General features: G+C 43.1%; 1 protein-coding gene across 1 annotated transcript; it reads left to right on the top strand.

Moving 5' to 3' along the window:
* Positions 1-107: 107 nt before the first annotated feature.
* On the top strand, positions 108-16,001 carry DERL1 (derlin 1). The gene is made up of 8 exons (XM_082755027.1): positions 108-384; positions 1,893-2,004; positions 5,127-5,191; positions 7,393-7,419; positions 9,570-9,665; positions 10,123-10,175; positions 11,341-11,451; positions 13,284-16,001. Exons 1-8 carry the CDS (start codon positions 232-234, stop codon positions 13,420-13,422), a joined length of 756 nt encoding a protein of 251 aa, XP_082611153.1. The 5' UTR covers positions 108-231; the 3' UTR covers positions 13,423-16,001.
* Positions 16,002-17,708: the final 1,707 nt, after the last annotated feature.

Genomic DNA, 17,708 nt, shown 5'->3' with positions numbered 1-17,708 from the left:
AGTTTCCGCCCCGCGGGGGTGGCGGAGCCCGCCCGTCACCTGGCAACGGGCTCCGGAGCGGGGCGGGGCCGGAAGCGGCGGCGGCGGGGCCGAATTCGGCGGCGCCACGTCTGGGCTCGGGGCCTCCCCCCGGCTCCTTCCTCCCTCCCTCCTCCTCCGCCGGCCCCGGCCCCGGCCCCGCCGCTCCCCGCCCGTCCCTTCCCTTCACCTGAGGGAGGCCTCGGCGGCGCCATGTCGGACTTAGGCGACTGGTTCCGGAGCATCCCGCTCATCACCCGCTACTGGTTCGCCGGCTCCATCGCGGTGCCGCTGGTCGGCAAGCTGGGCCTCGTCAGCCCCGTCTACCTCTTCCTGTGGCCCGACGCCTTCATCAACCGCTTCCAGGTAGGGGCCGCACTACAGCTCCCGGCGTGCCTCGCGCCGCTCCCCCCATAGAAAGCAAGGGGGTGCGGCGCGCAAGGCACGCTGGGAGTTGTAGTGCGCGGCGGCGGGGCGGTGGGCTGCAAGCCGGGGTTTGGCCCCTCTGTGAGGGCGAAAGGCCCCGGGGCGGCCCCGGGCACCCACCCGGCCCTTCCCCGGCCTGAGGGGGCGCTGAGCCCTCCTGCACCAGCCTGTGCTGGGGCCGGCCCCCGCCCTGCAGCCTCCAAGGTGACACGGGCTGGGTCCGCAGGGCCCCTGCGAGGCAGACAGGGGGGCGAGGTTGAGCTTTTTGGAGTTTTTTCACCTCTCATCCTCGTGTTTTCATGCTTAAAATCATAAAAAGCGTGGCGGTAGCTGCAGGTGACGTGCTTGGCCCCTGTTACGCCACGGTGGGTGAGCAGGCAGGCACGCAGCTGCCCCCAGAGCGAGCTGGGTCTGGGCATATCAGGGTGAATTTTATGCATAAAAAGTGCTTTTTGTGGCCCTTAGCGCTTTATGCTCGTGTTCTGAATGTAAAAGGTCACGTTTGGGGATTGTCAGCCTGGGTATGGCTGACGTAGGTTGACTGCTGAAGTCCTGGAGCTTCAGAATAACGTTGGTCCTCTGTGTTAGAAATGTTGAGGCTGCTCACAAGGCAGACGCGGTCTTTCCTTCTCCTGTTAGGAGGTCACAGGTTCATTTTTTTGGTACGCAGATGTTTGAGTGGATTGCCCCATGGTTGAACTGAAAATGAAAGTGAAGGAAGCAAAGATCGCCCCTCCTTTAGGTTTAGATGTGCTCATTGCATCACTAGTAAAAAAGACTGAGTGAACAACAACAACGAAAAAAAACCTCGCTGTCTGTTTGCTTCATGTATTTTCTCCAAAATGTAATAGCTTAAGCGACTGTGTTTTCTGTAGTTCTGTTAATCCTTCTGGAACTATGATGCTCAGGAGCCTAAAGAGCTATTTGGAAATGTTGCCCATTCAATATCGAGCTCATTCTTAAATGGCCAGACATTTTCTATCCTGGCTACATGCTGCTGTTCTCTGTGCATAATACCAATGGCTGAGAGACTCTAAAGCAGGTAGGAAAAAGCTCAGAGTAGCTTGTGCTGTCTGAAAACATATGCTGAAGGCTGCTTGTGAGATCCTGCCTCAAACAGGTTAGAGAGGGTTCCGTACAGATGCCTTTAAAACAGGCCAGCATCATTGCAAGCAGACCTCTTTTGCACCACGATAAAGACTCAATACTGTGAAGATGTGATGGAAGTGCTCCTGAAAGTTGGGTGACTTCAGCTGTAGTCTTAACAGCTTTGCTCATCAGATTAAAAACCAACTGTAGAGGCTGCTGAAGCAGCAGTAGTTGCTTTTCCATTTTTTTTTTTTTTGTTGTTTTTGCAATTAATTGGTAGCAAGGCAGAACAAAAAAAGCTGTGCATATGAAAGCATTCTGCAATGTATAAATGTGTCCTTCTCTTTTCCTCTGGACAGATCTGGCGGCCGATAACTGCAACTTTCTTCTTCCCAGTGGGACCCGGGACAGGTTTTCTCTACTTGGTGAATTTGTATTTCCTGTACCAATATTCATCACGATTAGAAACAGGTACATTGTCCGTGAAGGTGTGTGCATGTGGGAAACTCTGCCCGGAGTTGATAGAGACCAAGCATTGCCAAACAGCTTCTGTTGGGATTGATGATGGGACTGTGGCAGGTCTGGGTAGAACTGGGAGAAAGATGGCTCATCTCTGTGCCCACTTCTCTCAGTCAAAGGGAAAACTGCTCTAAAAACTGATTTTGTGTCACTGCCTCTTTGCCTGTGGCACAGAGCTTGTTCATTTAGGATCTGAACGTGATATTTCCTTTCAATGGGAAGGTGTGGTGCTTCTAATCATTGATTTCAGGAAACGAGGGAGAGAGACAAGAAGACAGCTTTACTTCTTTTTTCTTGTATCTTATGTCCTTTAACATTGAAGTATGGTAGAGCACGTGTAATTTGTAACCATTTCAGCTTTTCCTTTTATTTTGAAAGCAATGGGGCTTACTTGTATTGTTCTGTAGCATATGTTGAATTGAGAGAGACCTTTGTACAAATGAAGCGTATCCTTCTGTCAAACAGGAATGTGAAAATATTAAGGAACTGGTTGGGTTTCTATCTCTAAAAAGAGATTGTTGTTATGAGGTAGCTTCACGTGGGACTTTTTTGCATCACAGAGTTCATTAAAACTAGCAAAAAGTATTTCAAATCAAGTAAATTTAGGAAGCCAAACTGAAAAAAAATGAAAAAACTGAAAGCATTTATGAACGTAATTCCAGTGTAGTTTTAATGGAGCCTTAGACCTGATGGTATAAGTGGAAGTGGAGGAAATTTGGGAACCCCTGTGGGTGGAGAAGAGGTCCGCAGTCAACCTGTCTTCCAGAGAGCATTGTGGGATCCCTTTTTTAAGTCAAGTAACAGGGAAATGGAGGAGGGTGCCCATTGCATTTGGCTGTTTCTCAATGAAAGCACGTGGCAGTTCAGTTGCTAAAACCAGCTCCTCCTTCTCTTTAAGCCTTTTGGTGTAAAAGGTTATGAACACATGCTACATGAAATAAGAGTTCTCGATCAATATATGCAAATCATAAGACATCACTGCTTATACTAAAAAAAATACTGTAGTTATCTCTGCTATGGCAGGTGGCTCATGGAAGGAAGTCAGGTCTTTCAGCAGTGAATTTACATTCCTGCCACATACATCTGGATTCTGAAGCTGAGAAGTCAGCTGTGTTGTTGTGTGAGGCAATGCAGTTCACCTGCAAGATCAAGATTAATTTTTCTTAGTGTAACCGAAGTTCTGGATTAGGTCAGTGCTTCCTTTCTGCAAAAACTTCTTGGATCCTTTGCACTTCTGCAAGTGGGAAGTTGCTGTGTGTAAGTTGCTGATACGTTTAGAGGTTGAAATCAGCATAGACCTGCCTCCTTTTATCAGTGAAACTGAGGAAGTGAAATTACTGTTTTCAGGGTTGTACACGGCTTTGAGCATGCACTAGTGTTGCGTGCTAACTTCAAATTTATTAAGGGAAGAGCTTCAGTTGCTTAAAAAAACACCACAACCATATGGCTTTAGACTGTGGTTGTGTTTTCCTGACGAGCTGATGTCCAGCTACCTAAGGAAAATGGGATTGACATGGTTTTGCTTTGTTTCTGGTGGTGAAGAACGTAACAAATGCCACCAGGGAGACCGCAGTGGGAATATTCGTTGTTGCCAGCAGTATGAATGATGAGATTCTGAGCCTGCAGCTCCTCGCCAGGTGCTGGATTTCTCCTGGGCCCTGCTGGATGCAGTGGGCTCCTCAGTCCTGTGCTGAACTTCTTGGGAGCCTGTAGCTCAGTTTTCTTAAATATGAACTGGAAATTCAACTTAAATAGATTGTCTTGCTAGTTACTAAACTTCTAAATAATGAGATATTAGAAACTTTTTATTTCCTTTATTTCTTCATGTTCTGGAGGAATTCCTCAGTGTTAGTCAGTGTTAGTCAGCTTCCTTTCTATTTGTTTCATTTGTATGGCAACAATAAGGAGAAAACTCCAATTGATGGAGTTCTCCAGCTTTAAAACTTTCCAGAAGACTTCTTCAAAGTGTTTTTGTTTTTTCCTGTCATATAACTTGCGTGGCTAAACTTAAATAATAAACTTAAAACAAGGTTGCCATTTTAGTGTTTTTACGCAGGCTGAGTCACTCCATTTATTTAAAAAGAATGCTAAAAATGGGTATGTTTTCTTTAGATTCTTGAAGACCTGTAAAATAGTTGTAGGAAGCCACATTGTGCTAATATTACAGTGTCCTCTTGGGATATTTTGATGTTTATTAGCAAGTAAATCAGCTTGCTTGTGGTGTTTTGGATCTGTTTCAGCAGAATTCTTGGTCTTTCCTTGCCTGTGTGAGGTGATATGGAAGTTGATAGGAATCTGGCTCAAATGCTGAGGTCTGTGCCATGGACTGCAAGATTGAGAGCCTGTAATTTTCATGTTCACAAAGAGTTGGGGGGTTGTTTTTTAAGCCTTCTCTCTGCCAGCTCATAAACTGAAGAGGGCATCAAAAGATAATTTCATTTTCTGTGACCTGCAGGGAATGTTATTAGTTTTTTTTTCCACTGTCCTGGAAAAAGCTGACATGTTTTAAACAGGCAATCAGACAAGCAGGTCAGATTGGATGAAGGAACAGAATGCATGGCACGTTTATACTCTCTGTTACATACGTTAACTTCCCTGGAGTGTAAAAAGTCACATCTCTTGAGCCTGACCAGATGATGCAAAAAGGATGCAATTTTCCTAAGTAAGGAGTAGCTTTCATGTGACTTGATCAACTTTGCATCTCTGCTTTTGCTCTGTACGTACACTTTTTTATTGTGTGCTTCTGACTGGCAACTTCTCCAATTTGAAGTCTTGTGAAGTAAAAACTACTTATTTCCAGAGTTAGCATGTTGTTTGTTAGTTGTTTTTTTTTTTTTTTTTTTTTTTTTTTTTTTTTGCAGAGCTGTTGTGTGTACACTTAATGCAATAGGTCTTAAATTTTGGTCTTGAAGGTTGTTATAAAGCTTTTTAAACTTAAAAAGTAAAGATAATAAACCACTGGCAGTAGTTAGTGTAATTCTCATCAGCTGAAGTTTTCTTAGACTTCAGAAGATAAAGTCTTAATTTTTTAACCAAGATACCACACCTGTCCTAACAATTCTTTTTATTTCCAGGGGCTTTTGATGGAAGGCCAGCAGATTACATGTTCATGCTCCTGTTCAACTGGATCTGCATTGTTGTATCCTTCTGTTTATCATATCATGAAGCTTTTAGAATATTTTGGTTCCAATATTTCTGTCTGAAATATGTTGAAAGACCAAGTTTTAGCAGCTAACAGTTCTACAATGTAGTAAAAGTTTATAGGTAAACTTCTGTCTTCCTGGAAACGTAGTGAGTGGCTTGCAGGGACAACAGTAATACGTGTGCTAACACAGGTTTGTAATTTGAGGAGTGGAGTTGTGCTTCGTAAAGCTTCACTCGTGCTGCAAGAGCTTCTGTAGTGCTCACTGTATTACTTCCAGTAGCCACTTCTTGCAGCATGGGCTAGGAGTGAGTTTTAGTGTGCTTAAGCTGCCACGTGCAAGCAGGTCTGATCTCTGCTGTTCCCTCAGTTGGGAATTTGGGGTTACCTCATAACCTCAACCCTTACCTGCTGGGTACAAGTCAGCTAAGGCTGTGAAAGCAGTGCTGAGTCATCTGCACTGAGCCAACTTCCTGAGTCTCGTTAGGTTTCAAACACAAAACTGGGAGTTGCTGGTAGCAGACGGTTGTGCTGCCACTCAGAGGGATCCTGACAAGCTGGAGAAATGGGCTGGTCGGGGGTTTTGGGGAGCCCAACACAGGAAAGTGCTAAGTCCTGCCTCTGGGGAGGAGCAGCCCCATGTACCAGGACGGGTTGGGGACTCGCTGCCTGCAAAGCTCTGCAGAAAAGGCCACGGCACTCCTGGAGGACAGCAAATTAACCAGGAGCCAGCAATGTGCCCTTGTGGCAAAGGTGGCCAACAGCCTTCTGGGCTGCGTTGCCAGCAGGTTGAGGGAGGTGGTGGCTTCTCTCTGCCCAGCTCTGGTACAGGAGAAGCACAGACAGACTGGAGCGAGTCCGGTGAAGGACTGTAAGGACGGCTGAGGAGCTGGAACATTGTATGAGGAGAGTCTGAGGGAGCTGGGAATGCAGCACGGGAGAAGAAAAGGTTCAGGGGTTCATCCATGTGCGTAGCTACCTAATGGGGAAGGATTAAAGGAGGAGCCAGACTTCTCTGGTCCTCAGAAAGACTGAGGGGCAACAGACACAAAATAAACCACAGACAATCCCATTTAAATACAAGAAAGAACCTTTTTACTGTGGCACTGGTCATAGACAGGTGAAGGCTGCCCAGAGAGGGTGTGGAATCTCCATCCCTGGAGGCGTTCCCATTCTGGTTGTGCCACTCCTGGCCTCCTTGCAGCAATTTGCAGTGGCACAACTGGTAGAAAAAAAGGGAGCAATGATAGCATGAACCAGATACAGCCGGGCAAGCTACTGTGTAGAAATGCTGCTGCCTTTATCAATAGAGTAACCATCTCTGGTTACATTCCACTGCATGGAGAGGGAATTGTTATTCCTGCTAGTCCTGTTGAGCCGCAGCTGTACTGGGAAAGCAACCTGTGTTTAGTTGTGTTGTTAAGAAACCCATCAGCCTCGTTGTGGTTGCAGGCTGCTGGCTGTGAGCTATGAGAGGAGTCTGATTGTGTCTTGACGTTCAAAGTGGTCATTTGAAAGCTTCCAGGTGCTTGTTCCGTAGATGATGTAAGGGGTGAGCTGGATGCCTGAGCTGGGAAGGAGCTCGGTGCCATTGTACGTGCGTTCGTGAACTGTTGAAAACATTCTGATCATAGCAAAATTCTTCAGTAATTGTTTCTGCCCAGCAGTTACTACAGCAAGCAAACCGTCTGAGTTCCAAGGCAGGAAAGTGATGTTAAAAATGTCCTTAAGAAATCATTCATTTTCTATGACCTAGTAGCAATATTAGATATTTTCGTCTGATTTGGTATTTCTTTTGTTACAAAGGCATTTTAGTCTTTATAATACAAACAAAGCACCAAAAACTAGTGGAAGAAATGACCTGCTGTTATGAAAGGACTGGCTGAGTTTGTAGCTGGCCAGTTTCATCGTGGAGGGAGGCCAGCGCATCTGCCAGCTGCTGGGGTAATGGCTTGAGGTGATAGTTCCTGTACATCAATCACTTCTCAGTAGCCTTTCAAGCTAAGTGTGCAAGTCTGTAGATCACTGGAGGTTTTTCGTTTTTCCAGTGCCTGACTTAATACTTCCCAAGAACATTGTTTTCATTGTAAGTGTTTAAATTAAAGGCCTTCCCGTTTATGTTCAGTGTGTGTGTAGCTTCTTTTTTTCCTTCAAGTCTGTCAGGTTTTGCTGCTTTTTCCTTAATGGCAAAATGACAGATAACTGGCTTGGCCATGGACATGCAGGTAAGTGCAGTGCAGATTTTTAAAAATAAGTCTTCAGCTTTCGGACTATTTAATGAGGGTCTCAGACTATTTAATGGCTTTTTAGCCAGCATTATCTACGTAAACACAGAGCATGCTTAAGGTAGGTTGGTTTAGTTTATGTCAAAACAGACTGGCTCTGTGTGTATTATTGTTTCTTTTTGAGTTTGAGTAGTTTGGGTTAACCTCAGCTGCCATCACAAGCTCGTTTCTGAATCTTCCATCCATAACCTAGTTAGGGAGTCAAGGAGCGAGAAGCAGCTTTCACAGTCAGGAAGTTTCTGCCTGTCACTGATGTGGACCCAAGATTTCATCCATGTACTGTTTCCTCTAATGAATGTGGATCTGCATTCTTACTTTTTTAAGCTAAAAATGGTTCCTGGGTTCGTTAGTCTTCTCAAATTCAGTCCTTCTACTTGCTGACAGAAGCTCTTTTTGTGAAAAGTACAGCTTCAGATTCCTATCAGAACTGTGAAGTGCAAAATCCTCACAAGAATGATTAAATAGCAGTCTGAAGAAGGAGTTTCAATGAGGGAGCTCTTATCTGCCCAGATGTTAAGGGGGGTGGAAATAAAGGAAGCATTTCTTGAATACAGCAGAGCATCAGATACAACTGCGTGCCTTCAGCCTGCCTCTGCTGTTCCATCCTCATCTTATTTCTGTCCCCATCACCCAAAGCCTGCACCAATATCTCTAATGCTCTGTGCAAGATTATCTTAGTATTTATGAGATCATTTATCGGGCTCCTCTGGTAGACAGAAATAATGATTATGCATCTGCAGTCGGGATTGAATTCTGTGAAGGGATGTCCATAATTTTGCAGTTCATTCTCTTTTGCTGTGGGGAAGACTCCACCAAATTGTTCAAAAAAAGGCTGATGTCATGCTGTTTGAATTTTAGACTCTGTTGGTTTGTATCTTTTTAAAAATAAAGCTAAAATTGTTTTAAGTCTGCACACAAGGTACTGCTTAAAAGAGAGTCAATTGTTTGGTATAGAAATGTATTTTTGTTAGAACTAGGGTTTTTGGTTGTGTAGAATGAATGACTTGAAAAGTGAGATGATAGAGTAGGACATCTGGGCCTCCTATGTCAAATACTTGAGAAACATTTGTTTTTTCATTGAAATAAAATAATTTTAATAAAGAATTTAAGGTGCTTGTGTGAAGAGTCAGACTCAGGCTGGTGAAACTTCAGGCTTGGGGAAGGCCGGGTTGGCTCTGGTATGGCAGCTTTAAAGCGGAGCCTGTGAATTAGTGCCACCCTTGAAGGGATGAGTTTTATCCTCTCTTCCAGTCACCCCAGCTGGTTTGCGGTGTAAAGTCTGGTTATGGCAGTGCTGGTAGCACACTTTTTGGTTCAGAAATCAGCAGCAGGTACCTGAAATAGCCCTTTCTATCTGTTTCACCAAAATACTCCAATCAGCTGAAGTACAGCTGCAGTAGGGGGCAGTATTAGGAACAGGCTCCTCTCCCAGCACGGAGCAGGGGGTGACCTGAAGCTCTTCCAAGAGCTTTGCCTAATCAGGTTGTGATGCTTTGCCGTGACACCTCTGGCTTAGCCCCAGATGAGGATGTGTTGGGGTTACTACCTTGGACTGTAAATAGAAACGAACATGGCACAAACATTGCTGATTGTTGTAGGTGTGCTACCCAGCAGCTGGGAGCATTGGAATTGGCCACGGCTGCTGTTCTGCGTAGTGCAGGTTGCTTTGGAGCCCTTTGCTTTGGTCTTGTGCTGCTGTAGCTACACGGCTTGGGACATAGGCATTTTTAACATGTGTTTAATCATTTTATACCTGTATCAGGAATTGCACCACCACCTATTTTGGCTTCCGTGCTCATCTCAGCTATCATACTGTAGCCTAATGGGGCACTGTCTTCATTAGCAAAGTGTTTTCCAACACAGCAAAAGAGAATGACCCAGGATGTTCTCTTGTTTAGCTTCCTGATCTTGTGAGCAGAACCACGAGGTGTGGTGGCAGAGTTTCTGGGGCAATCTTTAAAGACTTCGCTGATGCATCATTCTTTTAAACCATTTTTGAACCTTCTAGCCTCTTGCTGCCTAAGTTTCTTAGACTTCCGTGAAGGTTATGGTAACTTTTTGCCTCTTTTATTTTGTTTTTAATATTACAGTTGCTGATGATTCCACTCATCATGTCAGTACTTTACGTATGGGCCCAGCTGAACAGAGACATGATTGTATCGTTTTGGTTTGGAACAAGATTTAAGGTAAATCAAACAGGTCGTTGGAAAGGTTTTTGCCTGGAAGATGCATGTGAAGGGATTGAGAGACAAAATATAAGTATTTTTTCCCCTTAAAGATGTCCCATGCTCTCATAAAACTATACACTTGTTTAGAAGCAGCAGAGACAAGTCTCTTGGTCTTTCATATGGTGTCACTCAGTGTGGCTTTGCTGAAAAGATGTTTCAGATGTAAGCTTGGCATGAAACATAGACTGCAAAAGGCACACGTACTTAAATATTTAAGTCAGTATGATTTGTCTAAGCATGTTAGTGATTACTCAGTTTAGAGTATTCTACCTTATTAGTTAGAATCTACTTAATATATTAGGATTTGTGTGATGCTAAAACGTTGAGGTTCTCATCATACATACTAGTGCAGTGGAGTTTGAGCAGGTTTAAGTAGTAATCCACTTGAATTTACATTTTCTGCATTCTTTTTCAGGCCTGTTACCTGCCATGGGTTATCCTGGGATTCAACTACATCATTGGTGGATCGTACGTATTAACAGATGTGACCGATTTGAAGTTACAAAGGCTTTTGCAGCTGTTTCTTATTCCTGAATTTTGCAGCAATGTTAAAATAAGAGGCTTAAAGTTGTATAATTGGATTGATCCCTCTCAGTGTCATATGGTGATTAAGATAAATGCAAAGAGGGAGATGAGGATGTGGGAACTAGAGAGTGTAGGTGAGGAGAAAGTAATAAGAATTTGATTTATGTTCTAGTAGATCCATGCGTTAGGCCTTTTCCTTGCTAAAAGCATGATGACCAGTGAAGAAAGATTTCATCCCATGTGATGAGCCATTATTACTGGTTTTAGAAACAACTTAGCTTGCCTCTGATAAGTGTTGTTACTTCGTTCCATCAGAATCTCCTTCAGTGTGAAGCTTTTATCGGCTTGTGAAACAAGGAAAATGGCAATAACAAGCCTGCGGGGTGCCATATTAGCACTTTCTCTATCTGGTGGTTGGTACTGCATTTCTTTAAGTGCTCTCATGCAGAAATCCCCTCTTTGTGCTCAGCCTTTCCCACCGGTGCCCTGTATTGACGGGGGCCTCTTGGTGACGCTGTAGCACAGCTGGTGACAGTGGCAAGCGATGTGCTGGGTTTATAAGAGGAGGAGATACGAGTGCAGCAAAACCAAATTCCCTTTTCCTGGCTGTGCCTCCCACTGACTCATCCGTCACTCGAGAAAACTGCTTGCTGTTAGATACCTGCTGTTTCTATGCATGACAGCAAATACTCAAGGGCCTCCATTCAGCAGTGCTCTTGCACAATTGGGAACAAAACAGTACAGCGGGAGACAGGTTGTCCAGCAAAAACAGCCGTAACTTCTCAAGCTCTGCAGACTATTATTTCAGACACTAATAGCTATACGGTCTAATTCCCTGAGGTAAACAAGCATTTAATTGCATTTTCAGTACAGTCTGCAGAGATGGCTTGGAAGGGAGGGTGGAACAGCCTGCTGATGTGTTGGCACTGCAAGCTGGCCCTTCTAAAGAAGTGGCTGCAAAATGCTGAGGAAAGGGGAATTTTCCGTGGCTCATGGCCCTGGCAGAGCCCATGGCAGGTGAACAATAGTAGCTGGCAGAAGATGGTCACTCAGTTCTTTTTGTGGAAGATGGCATGTGAAACTCCTCTTTTTTTCTTTTGCTTTGCAGAGTCATCAATGAGCTGATAGGAAATCTGGTTGGACACCTGTATTTCTTCTTAATGTTCAAATACCCGATGGATTTGGGAGGAAGGAATTTTCTGTCCACACCTCAGTTCTTGTAAGCTGGCTTTGTGCTTTGTCTCACCATGTATTTGGACCAATTTTTTGGGTTGTTTATAAGGACATAAATTTGCTAGGATTGCAAGGTGTAAAATACTTCGTTAAACTTAGTCTGCTTCAGACTATGGTAGTGATTGTGTTGCTGTGTATAGATTGAGCCCTCAAAAACGTTGAGTTTCTTGCAGATGGCCGGTGTTCTTTGTTACCACTACAGGTTGCTCGTGTCCTTTACCCACTATTCAGAACAAGAGTAAAGGTTACACCTCTGCTAGTGAATTACTCTATAGTAAAGAGACCTCCCTGCCAATTATCAGAAAGAATCCATCACATTCTTTTAAAAATTTTCTCTTGTAAGTGATCTTTTATCTGTATGTCCATGTATCATTGCAATAGCTACCAGTTTAGCAAGCTGTAACAACAACAGAAGTCTGTTGCAGATTTAAGTGCCATAATACGAACTCAACTCTGCAGTTGGTACAAGTCACCTTGGCTGAGACTTCAGGTCTTGGATTCTGAAGTGCTTTCCTTGTAACTTAATCGTTGTTTTTTGGCACCGAAATATTAAGATCAGAAGCTGAAGATTGTAGCTTCAGTTCCCCTTGTCCTCATCCCTTTTGGGTTGTAAATATTTTTTTCCTCTACCAAACCTTAGTTAGCAATTCAATTAATTAATAGTTTGTCCTTTAAAAAGATTAAAAGATGCAAAGTTGAATTGCCATTATATTTCCTCTGCAAGTTTTAACGAGAAGGGAAGCTTTGTGTTTGCAAGCCCTACTGCTAAACCTGGTTTTCCTTAAAGATTAGAAGACAAATGTTGCTTTAAAATGTCTTTCAGGGTAATAACAGCTCTGAAACTACCATCAATCTTGTTGATTATATGCAATTCTCTTGATTCCTCATATGTGTATTTAATTTTTCTCTATATTTGAGAAGCAGGAATAGAAGTACTGAAAACACCTCTAGAGTGAAATAAATTCTGCTTCTGTACTGTAAAGTTTTATGAAAAAGAAAAAGCTGCTGTCATGAATTACAGATACATTTAGTGTAATGAAGATTATACAGGATCATTTTTCTTCTATAAAGGAATCTGGTTTTTATGTTTGGGGCTCAGATTTTCTTGAAGAGATTCAGGAAGAGCCTTCCAGGGGCTCAGCATAATTACCTATTTATTGTAGACCTGAAATGACTCTGCAGTGATAGCATCCCAGACATCCCACTGGTACCTGCAGAAGCTGTGTTTTAGATCCCTATGTTTAGCTGGTAGCCTAAGTTGGATGATAAGGTCTTACAGCCCTGATTTGCTCCGGCCAGGTCACTTGAACTTTGATTTCAGCAAAAACACTGCATGCTTGAGCCTGTTTCCCTTGGTCTCTGGTCCACAGTTCTGCAGGAAGGTTTATTTAGGGAGCAGTGAGATAATTGGATGCTGTGGTAGCAGGAGCTTTGTAACTATTGGAGAGAGATGCTCATAAGTAATTTGCTGGTTTTTTTATTACTTCTCCAGGAAAAAAAAAGGAAGAGAAGTGAGGGGAATTAAGTTTATATCACAGCATTCATTCTGAACAATGAGACTCCCTTATCATCTGTCTTTTCCCTTAGCTTGGATCATTGTTCATATAACCACATCCTAGGGATGTAAGTTCCCCAGGATTTCTACTTCTCAGTGTACTGGGGTCTTAAATTTGGAAAGAATCCTGTGAGGTACTGCTATCAAAAGCTAGTTGTAATGCAAAGTCTAGCAGCTGAAAGGAAGTCCATGGAAAAATTGTCTGGTAATTACCTCCAAGCTACAGCTATTTCTTAAACTTCTTTTCTTCTGGCTCATCCTAGGTACCGCTGGCTGCCAAACAGGAGAGGAGGAGTGTCGGGCTTTGGTGTCCCACCTGCTAGCATGAGAAGAGCTGCGGAAGATCAGCAGGGTGGTGGAAGACACAACTGGGGCCAAGGTTTCCGGCTAGGTGACCAGTGAAAAACATCTGCCCTTGGAAAACAGCAACTCCTTGTTTTTAATTGCTTCTAGGACTGATCCTTCCTGGTGCAGAGCTTGCTAAAGAACTGAGCTCTCTATAGTGCTGTTGGATATAACCGATTGGGAAGAATTTTTCTGGTGCAAGAGAAAATTACAAAGTCCAGAAGGGAAAAAAAGTAGATCTTACTCCAGGTTGTCCAGTAGTGTCCAATTTGATTCTGCCATTAAAAAAAAAAGCTGCCTTTGTACAGTATTGTCTGTCTGTCACAACAGGCATCCATTTTGCCATCTCCTTCTGTGATGCGATGGAGCAAGCTAACGATGTTCTGTCCCACCTGGTAATTAAAAGCTTCAGCTGCAGAGTAGAAGTAAGAATCCGGTGTATGGCAGTTGGGTCAAACTAACCCCAGAGTTTAGGAAGCTGATTTTTTCATAGCTGTGCTTAAGTCCCAGGGTCTTTGGAAACATTACTTAAGCGATATTTCTGTGCCGTGTTCATAAAGTAAAGTACAAATGTTTTATTTCCACGACTAAGCTATATTTCCAGAGCAATTTTTTCTTGCCATGCATCATTTGTCCAACCTGCTACAGCACGGGATGGGCAAGACTAAGGAAAAGAGGGCTTTCGTTTGATATGGCAATAACAGATACTCAGAACTGAAATGATAAATTCTTCATGTCATGTACAAGGCTTGCTCTACTTAAATTGAAGCTGTCTGGATTGTTTTCTTCCTGAGATCTTTGAATTCTTGGCTTCAAGGTTTCTGTTTTGATTGTAAAATTGGATAGCACAAATAGTAATTTACAGCTAGAAAATGTAACATATCATTGTGGTTAAAGGGTTCTGACTACAGCATTATGTTTATATTAACTGAATCTACGACTTTCTCTTAAAAGCTTTAAGACATCAAAGAATCAAAGCTGGAAATAAACTTTTCCAGGTTCAAGATAAAATAGAACAGATTTTTTTTTTTTTTTTTTTTTTTACTACAGGACTCTCACTGGTGAATGAGAAACTACGTACACTATTTATTAGCGTCTGTATTTTTCTTGTAAAGCTTTTTGACATGGAGAGGGAAATGATTCTGTGCAGGTTTCCTAGTACTGGGTTCCTGTGGGCAGAGCACAGGGCTGAGATCCAGGAAGCTGTAACGCTAGCTAGTTACTGACTTACTGTATGAATCCGAGCAAACTTATTCCTTATCTCCGTTTTCCCAGTTATAAGGAGGACTCGTGCATGTCTCTTAGGATTCTTAAAAAAGAAAAAAAAAAAAAAAAAAGTAACCATCCCTCAACTTCCCTGGGTGGGAGCTGCTAGTGAAAATGGAAGGCTTAGGTTCATGTGAATGACGCTTAACCTAAGCTGGAATATGGTTGCCCCTTTTTTTTTTTTTTTTTTTTTATAGTAGGAGGAAAAAGCACTGTCACTAGGATGAGATCCAAGTCTTTGAATTTCCCTTTTGCTTTTTGTCTTTCTTTTTACTGGGTGGGTAGGGCACAGCAGGCTGTTCTGCCCCAGCGTAGGTATCTCAGGTATTGATAAGTAGGTGAAGTGAATCTGGGCCAGAACGCTTTTATTACTCTGTTTTTTTTTTTTTTCCTTCACTAAACGTGGCTAATGAAGGTTGATAAACTTGTAAATACTTCTCGATGTGAAACTGGGTGGAAAATCAGCAGTCAGACTGGAAGTCTTCAGCTGGCTTGCTTGCAAAATATGCATGCTCCATGTCATTGTTGCAGCTCCCTTTCGTTGATCTGGCTTGTGGACAAATGTGGAAAACTGGTAATGATCACAGTGAGTGCTTAGATTGTACAGGAGCGTGGAGTTCAGAGAGAACCTGCCATTTCTGTCCATTCAGTGATAAGTTTTGAAGATGTTCTTGTCTCCGTCTGTCTCTGTAGAAAACGGTGGGTGGAAAAGAGGACTTCAGTGTTGTAAATACTAACCTGTTGTTGACCAGCACCTGCTACTTGATGGCCAACTCGAAAAGTTTCAGAACCATCAGCTTTAGAGGAGTCACGGTGCAACTGGTCTTTTTAGACATAAAATATCACTGCCTCCAAACTGGTATTACCTTGTCTTCATTTTGAGTCAGGACATAACTGCAAAGTGAAGATGCAGTAGTCTGTGACTCAGCTGAAACTCCGGTACACTCACCTTGCACAGTTCCTTTGTTACAGAAGGAAGGCGTGAGTGGGAGGAAGCACGGCAAAAGCCCTTGTCCTGGCCCTGTGCGGTGTGCTGGGTCTTGCTTTGTTTAGTGCATCCTCCCTCTGTAAATTAAGAGGGAAAGGATTTGTGAGGAAAATTGGCTTCTGGTAAGTCCTGGTTTGCTTTGAGCCGCTTCAAGTCAATTTACATTGCTGTATGGAAGATTCACTGTAGAATTGCATATTATAAATTCACTTTGTTCATTTCTCACCTGTCATTTGACCTGAAGCACTATTTGTCCTCCAGCGTACACTGACAGCGGCAGTCTCTTGCTAAACGAGTACCTCCTTTCTTATTTTGTACAGATAATTTCCCTTTTTGTAATCACTTTTTGTTGGCAAAGTTTTAAATTAAAGTTTTAATCTGTTATTGTCTCCGTTTCGCTAAATCATAATGCGGTTTAGGAGAAGCCTTCTGATGTGCGTGTCTCCAGAGGGTGTCTGGCAGCTGCGTTGTGCCACCAGCTGCTGTTGGTCAAAAGTACTCTCAGGACAGTGACCTGTTTTGGGGGGGAGTCTCATCTCCTCAGATGAGTTGCAAAATCATAAAGATATTTTCTTTGTCTCTGTTCATCACCGTAAGTTTAGACAGTCTGTCCTTCCTGGTTTATTATCCTGTTGCAGTTTTTGGGGGCTATACGCAACTATTCACACTGTTTATTGTCCTCTGGGAGGAAATATCCGTATATTCACACGAGTTTTGTGGGATTGATAGAGATCAGTTAATTTCCCAGTAGCTACCTTGGTATTCTGCAGCACCCTCTGTCAAGCCCGGTAGGCACAACAGCCAGAGTATTTGAGGGTCTGTTACCTCAGATGATTTGGAGACAAGTTTAGCATCATCCAAAAGACTGTACTGGTCCTCGTCCTTCATCTGACTGCACTTTTTCAGCTTGTTACTATAGAGGTGCCGAAGAAGACCACGGACTCATACCTGAGGTGGTACGTGAATTTGTTGAGCTCTTTTAAGCTGGAAAGTCTCAGTCCATGCTAAATACACCAGATACAGCAAAGTGACAAATGCTTTTGATTTTGCTCAAGCTGCATAAGTGGTCAGTGGGAGAGCCAGGAATATGAACTCAAATGTCTGGTTCTGGAACACTTCATCTTTCCTTCCGATCACTCTGTCTTGTCAACAGCTGTTCTCTGATAGTTTAGTACTGTCATGCAGCCAGTGTCTGACTGAGAAATGACCTGTTTGACCCATCTTGTCATCTGAGTGCCACCCGAGGAAAACTGAGGGGCTTTAACTTGCAGAGTAGCATATTTGCAATTTAGTGTAAGGTTGTTTTTATGTTTGTCTGTCTTTACCTTTCCAGGGAGGCAGGCTACATTGCCTTGGTAAGTTAAGGTAGTAAGTTGAAGAGGTGCACCTTAATTTAGTCTCAAGCTTCTGATCTGACAGGTCACCTAATATCTTCACTTCTGCTCTTCATACTTAAAAGGTAGGTGATTCATATTCTTCTCTGTGCTAGGATTAGGATGATTGATCAATTTGTACTTGCCATGGTATGACAGGGCACTAATTTTGGTGGAGATGCTCTTGGGGCTGTTGTTGCATGCAGTAGTAAACAGCTTTTGGTTTTGTGCATCCCTAGGTTCTTATTTTGCCATGGATAGTAACAACGTGACTCGAAATCTGGTATCGAGTCTATCATCGTGGTTTTATTAATGAAATTAATTATGTAAGATGTGCATATTAACCAGAAATACATCTAAAAGATGACAATGTGCTGTTTTCTTATTACTGAGAAGATGAAAGGTGACTTTCATTTCAGAAAAGATTGAAAGATGACTTAATGTTTTTCAAGCACACTTTCTTTGGTGATGAAGGGAGTGCTGTTTGCAGCAGTGGCTCACCCCTTTATCACCTGGAACATGATCTAGGAAGAGTAAATATAATGTGAGCAGAACTTGGAGCTGCCATTAGACCTCAGATTAGCTCTTGAGGCCAAGTTTCTTTAGACCAGTACCTGTCAGATGGTTGTCCTTTGTGATGGGGGTCGTGGCAACTGCAGGCAGCATTTGAGAACAAAAACACTGCAAGCTGTCATCTTGCATGGGAATGTTTGCGT

Source organism: Aythya marila (assembly GCF_965140915.1).
Source record: "Aythya marila genome assembly, chromosome: 2".
NCBI lineage: Eukaryota > Metazoa > Chordata > Aves > Anseriformes > Anatidae > Aythya > Aythya marila.
This window is presented reverse-complemented; position numbering and strand designations above follow the sequence as displayed.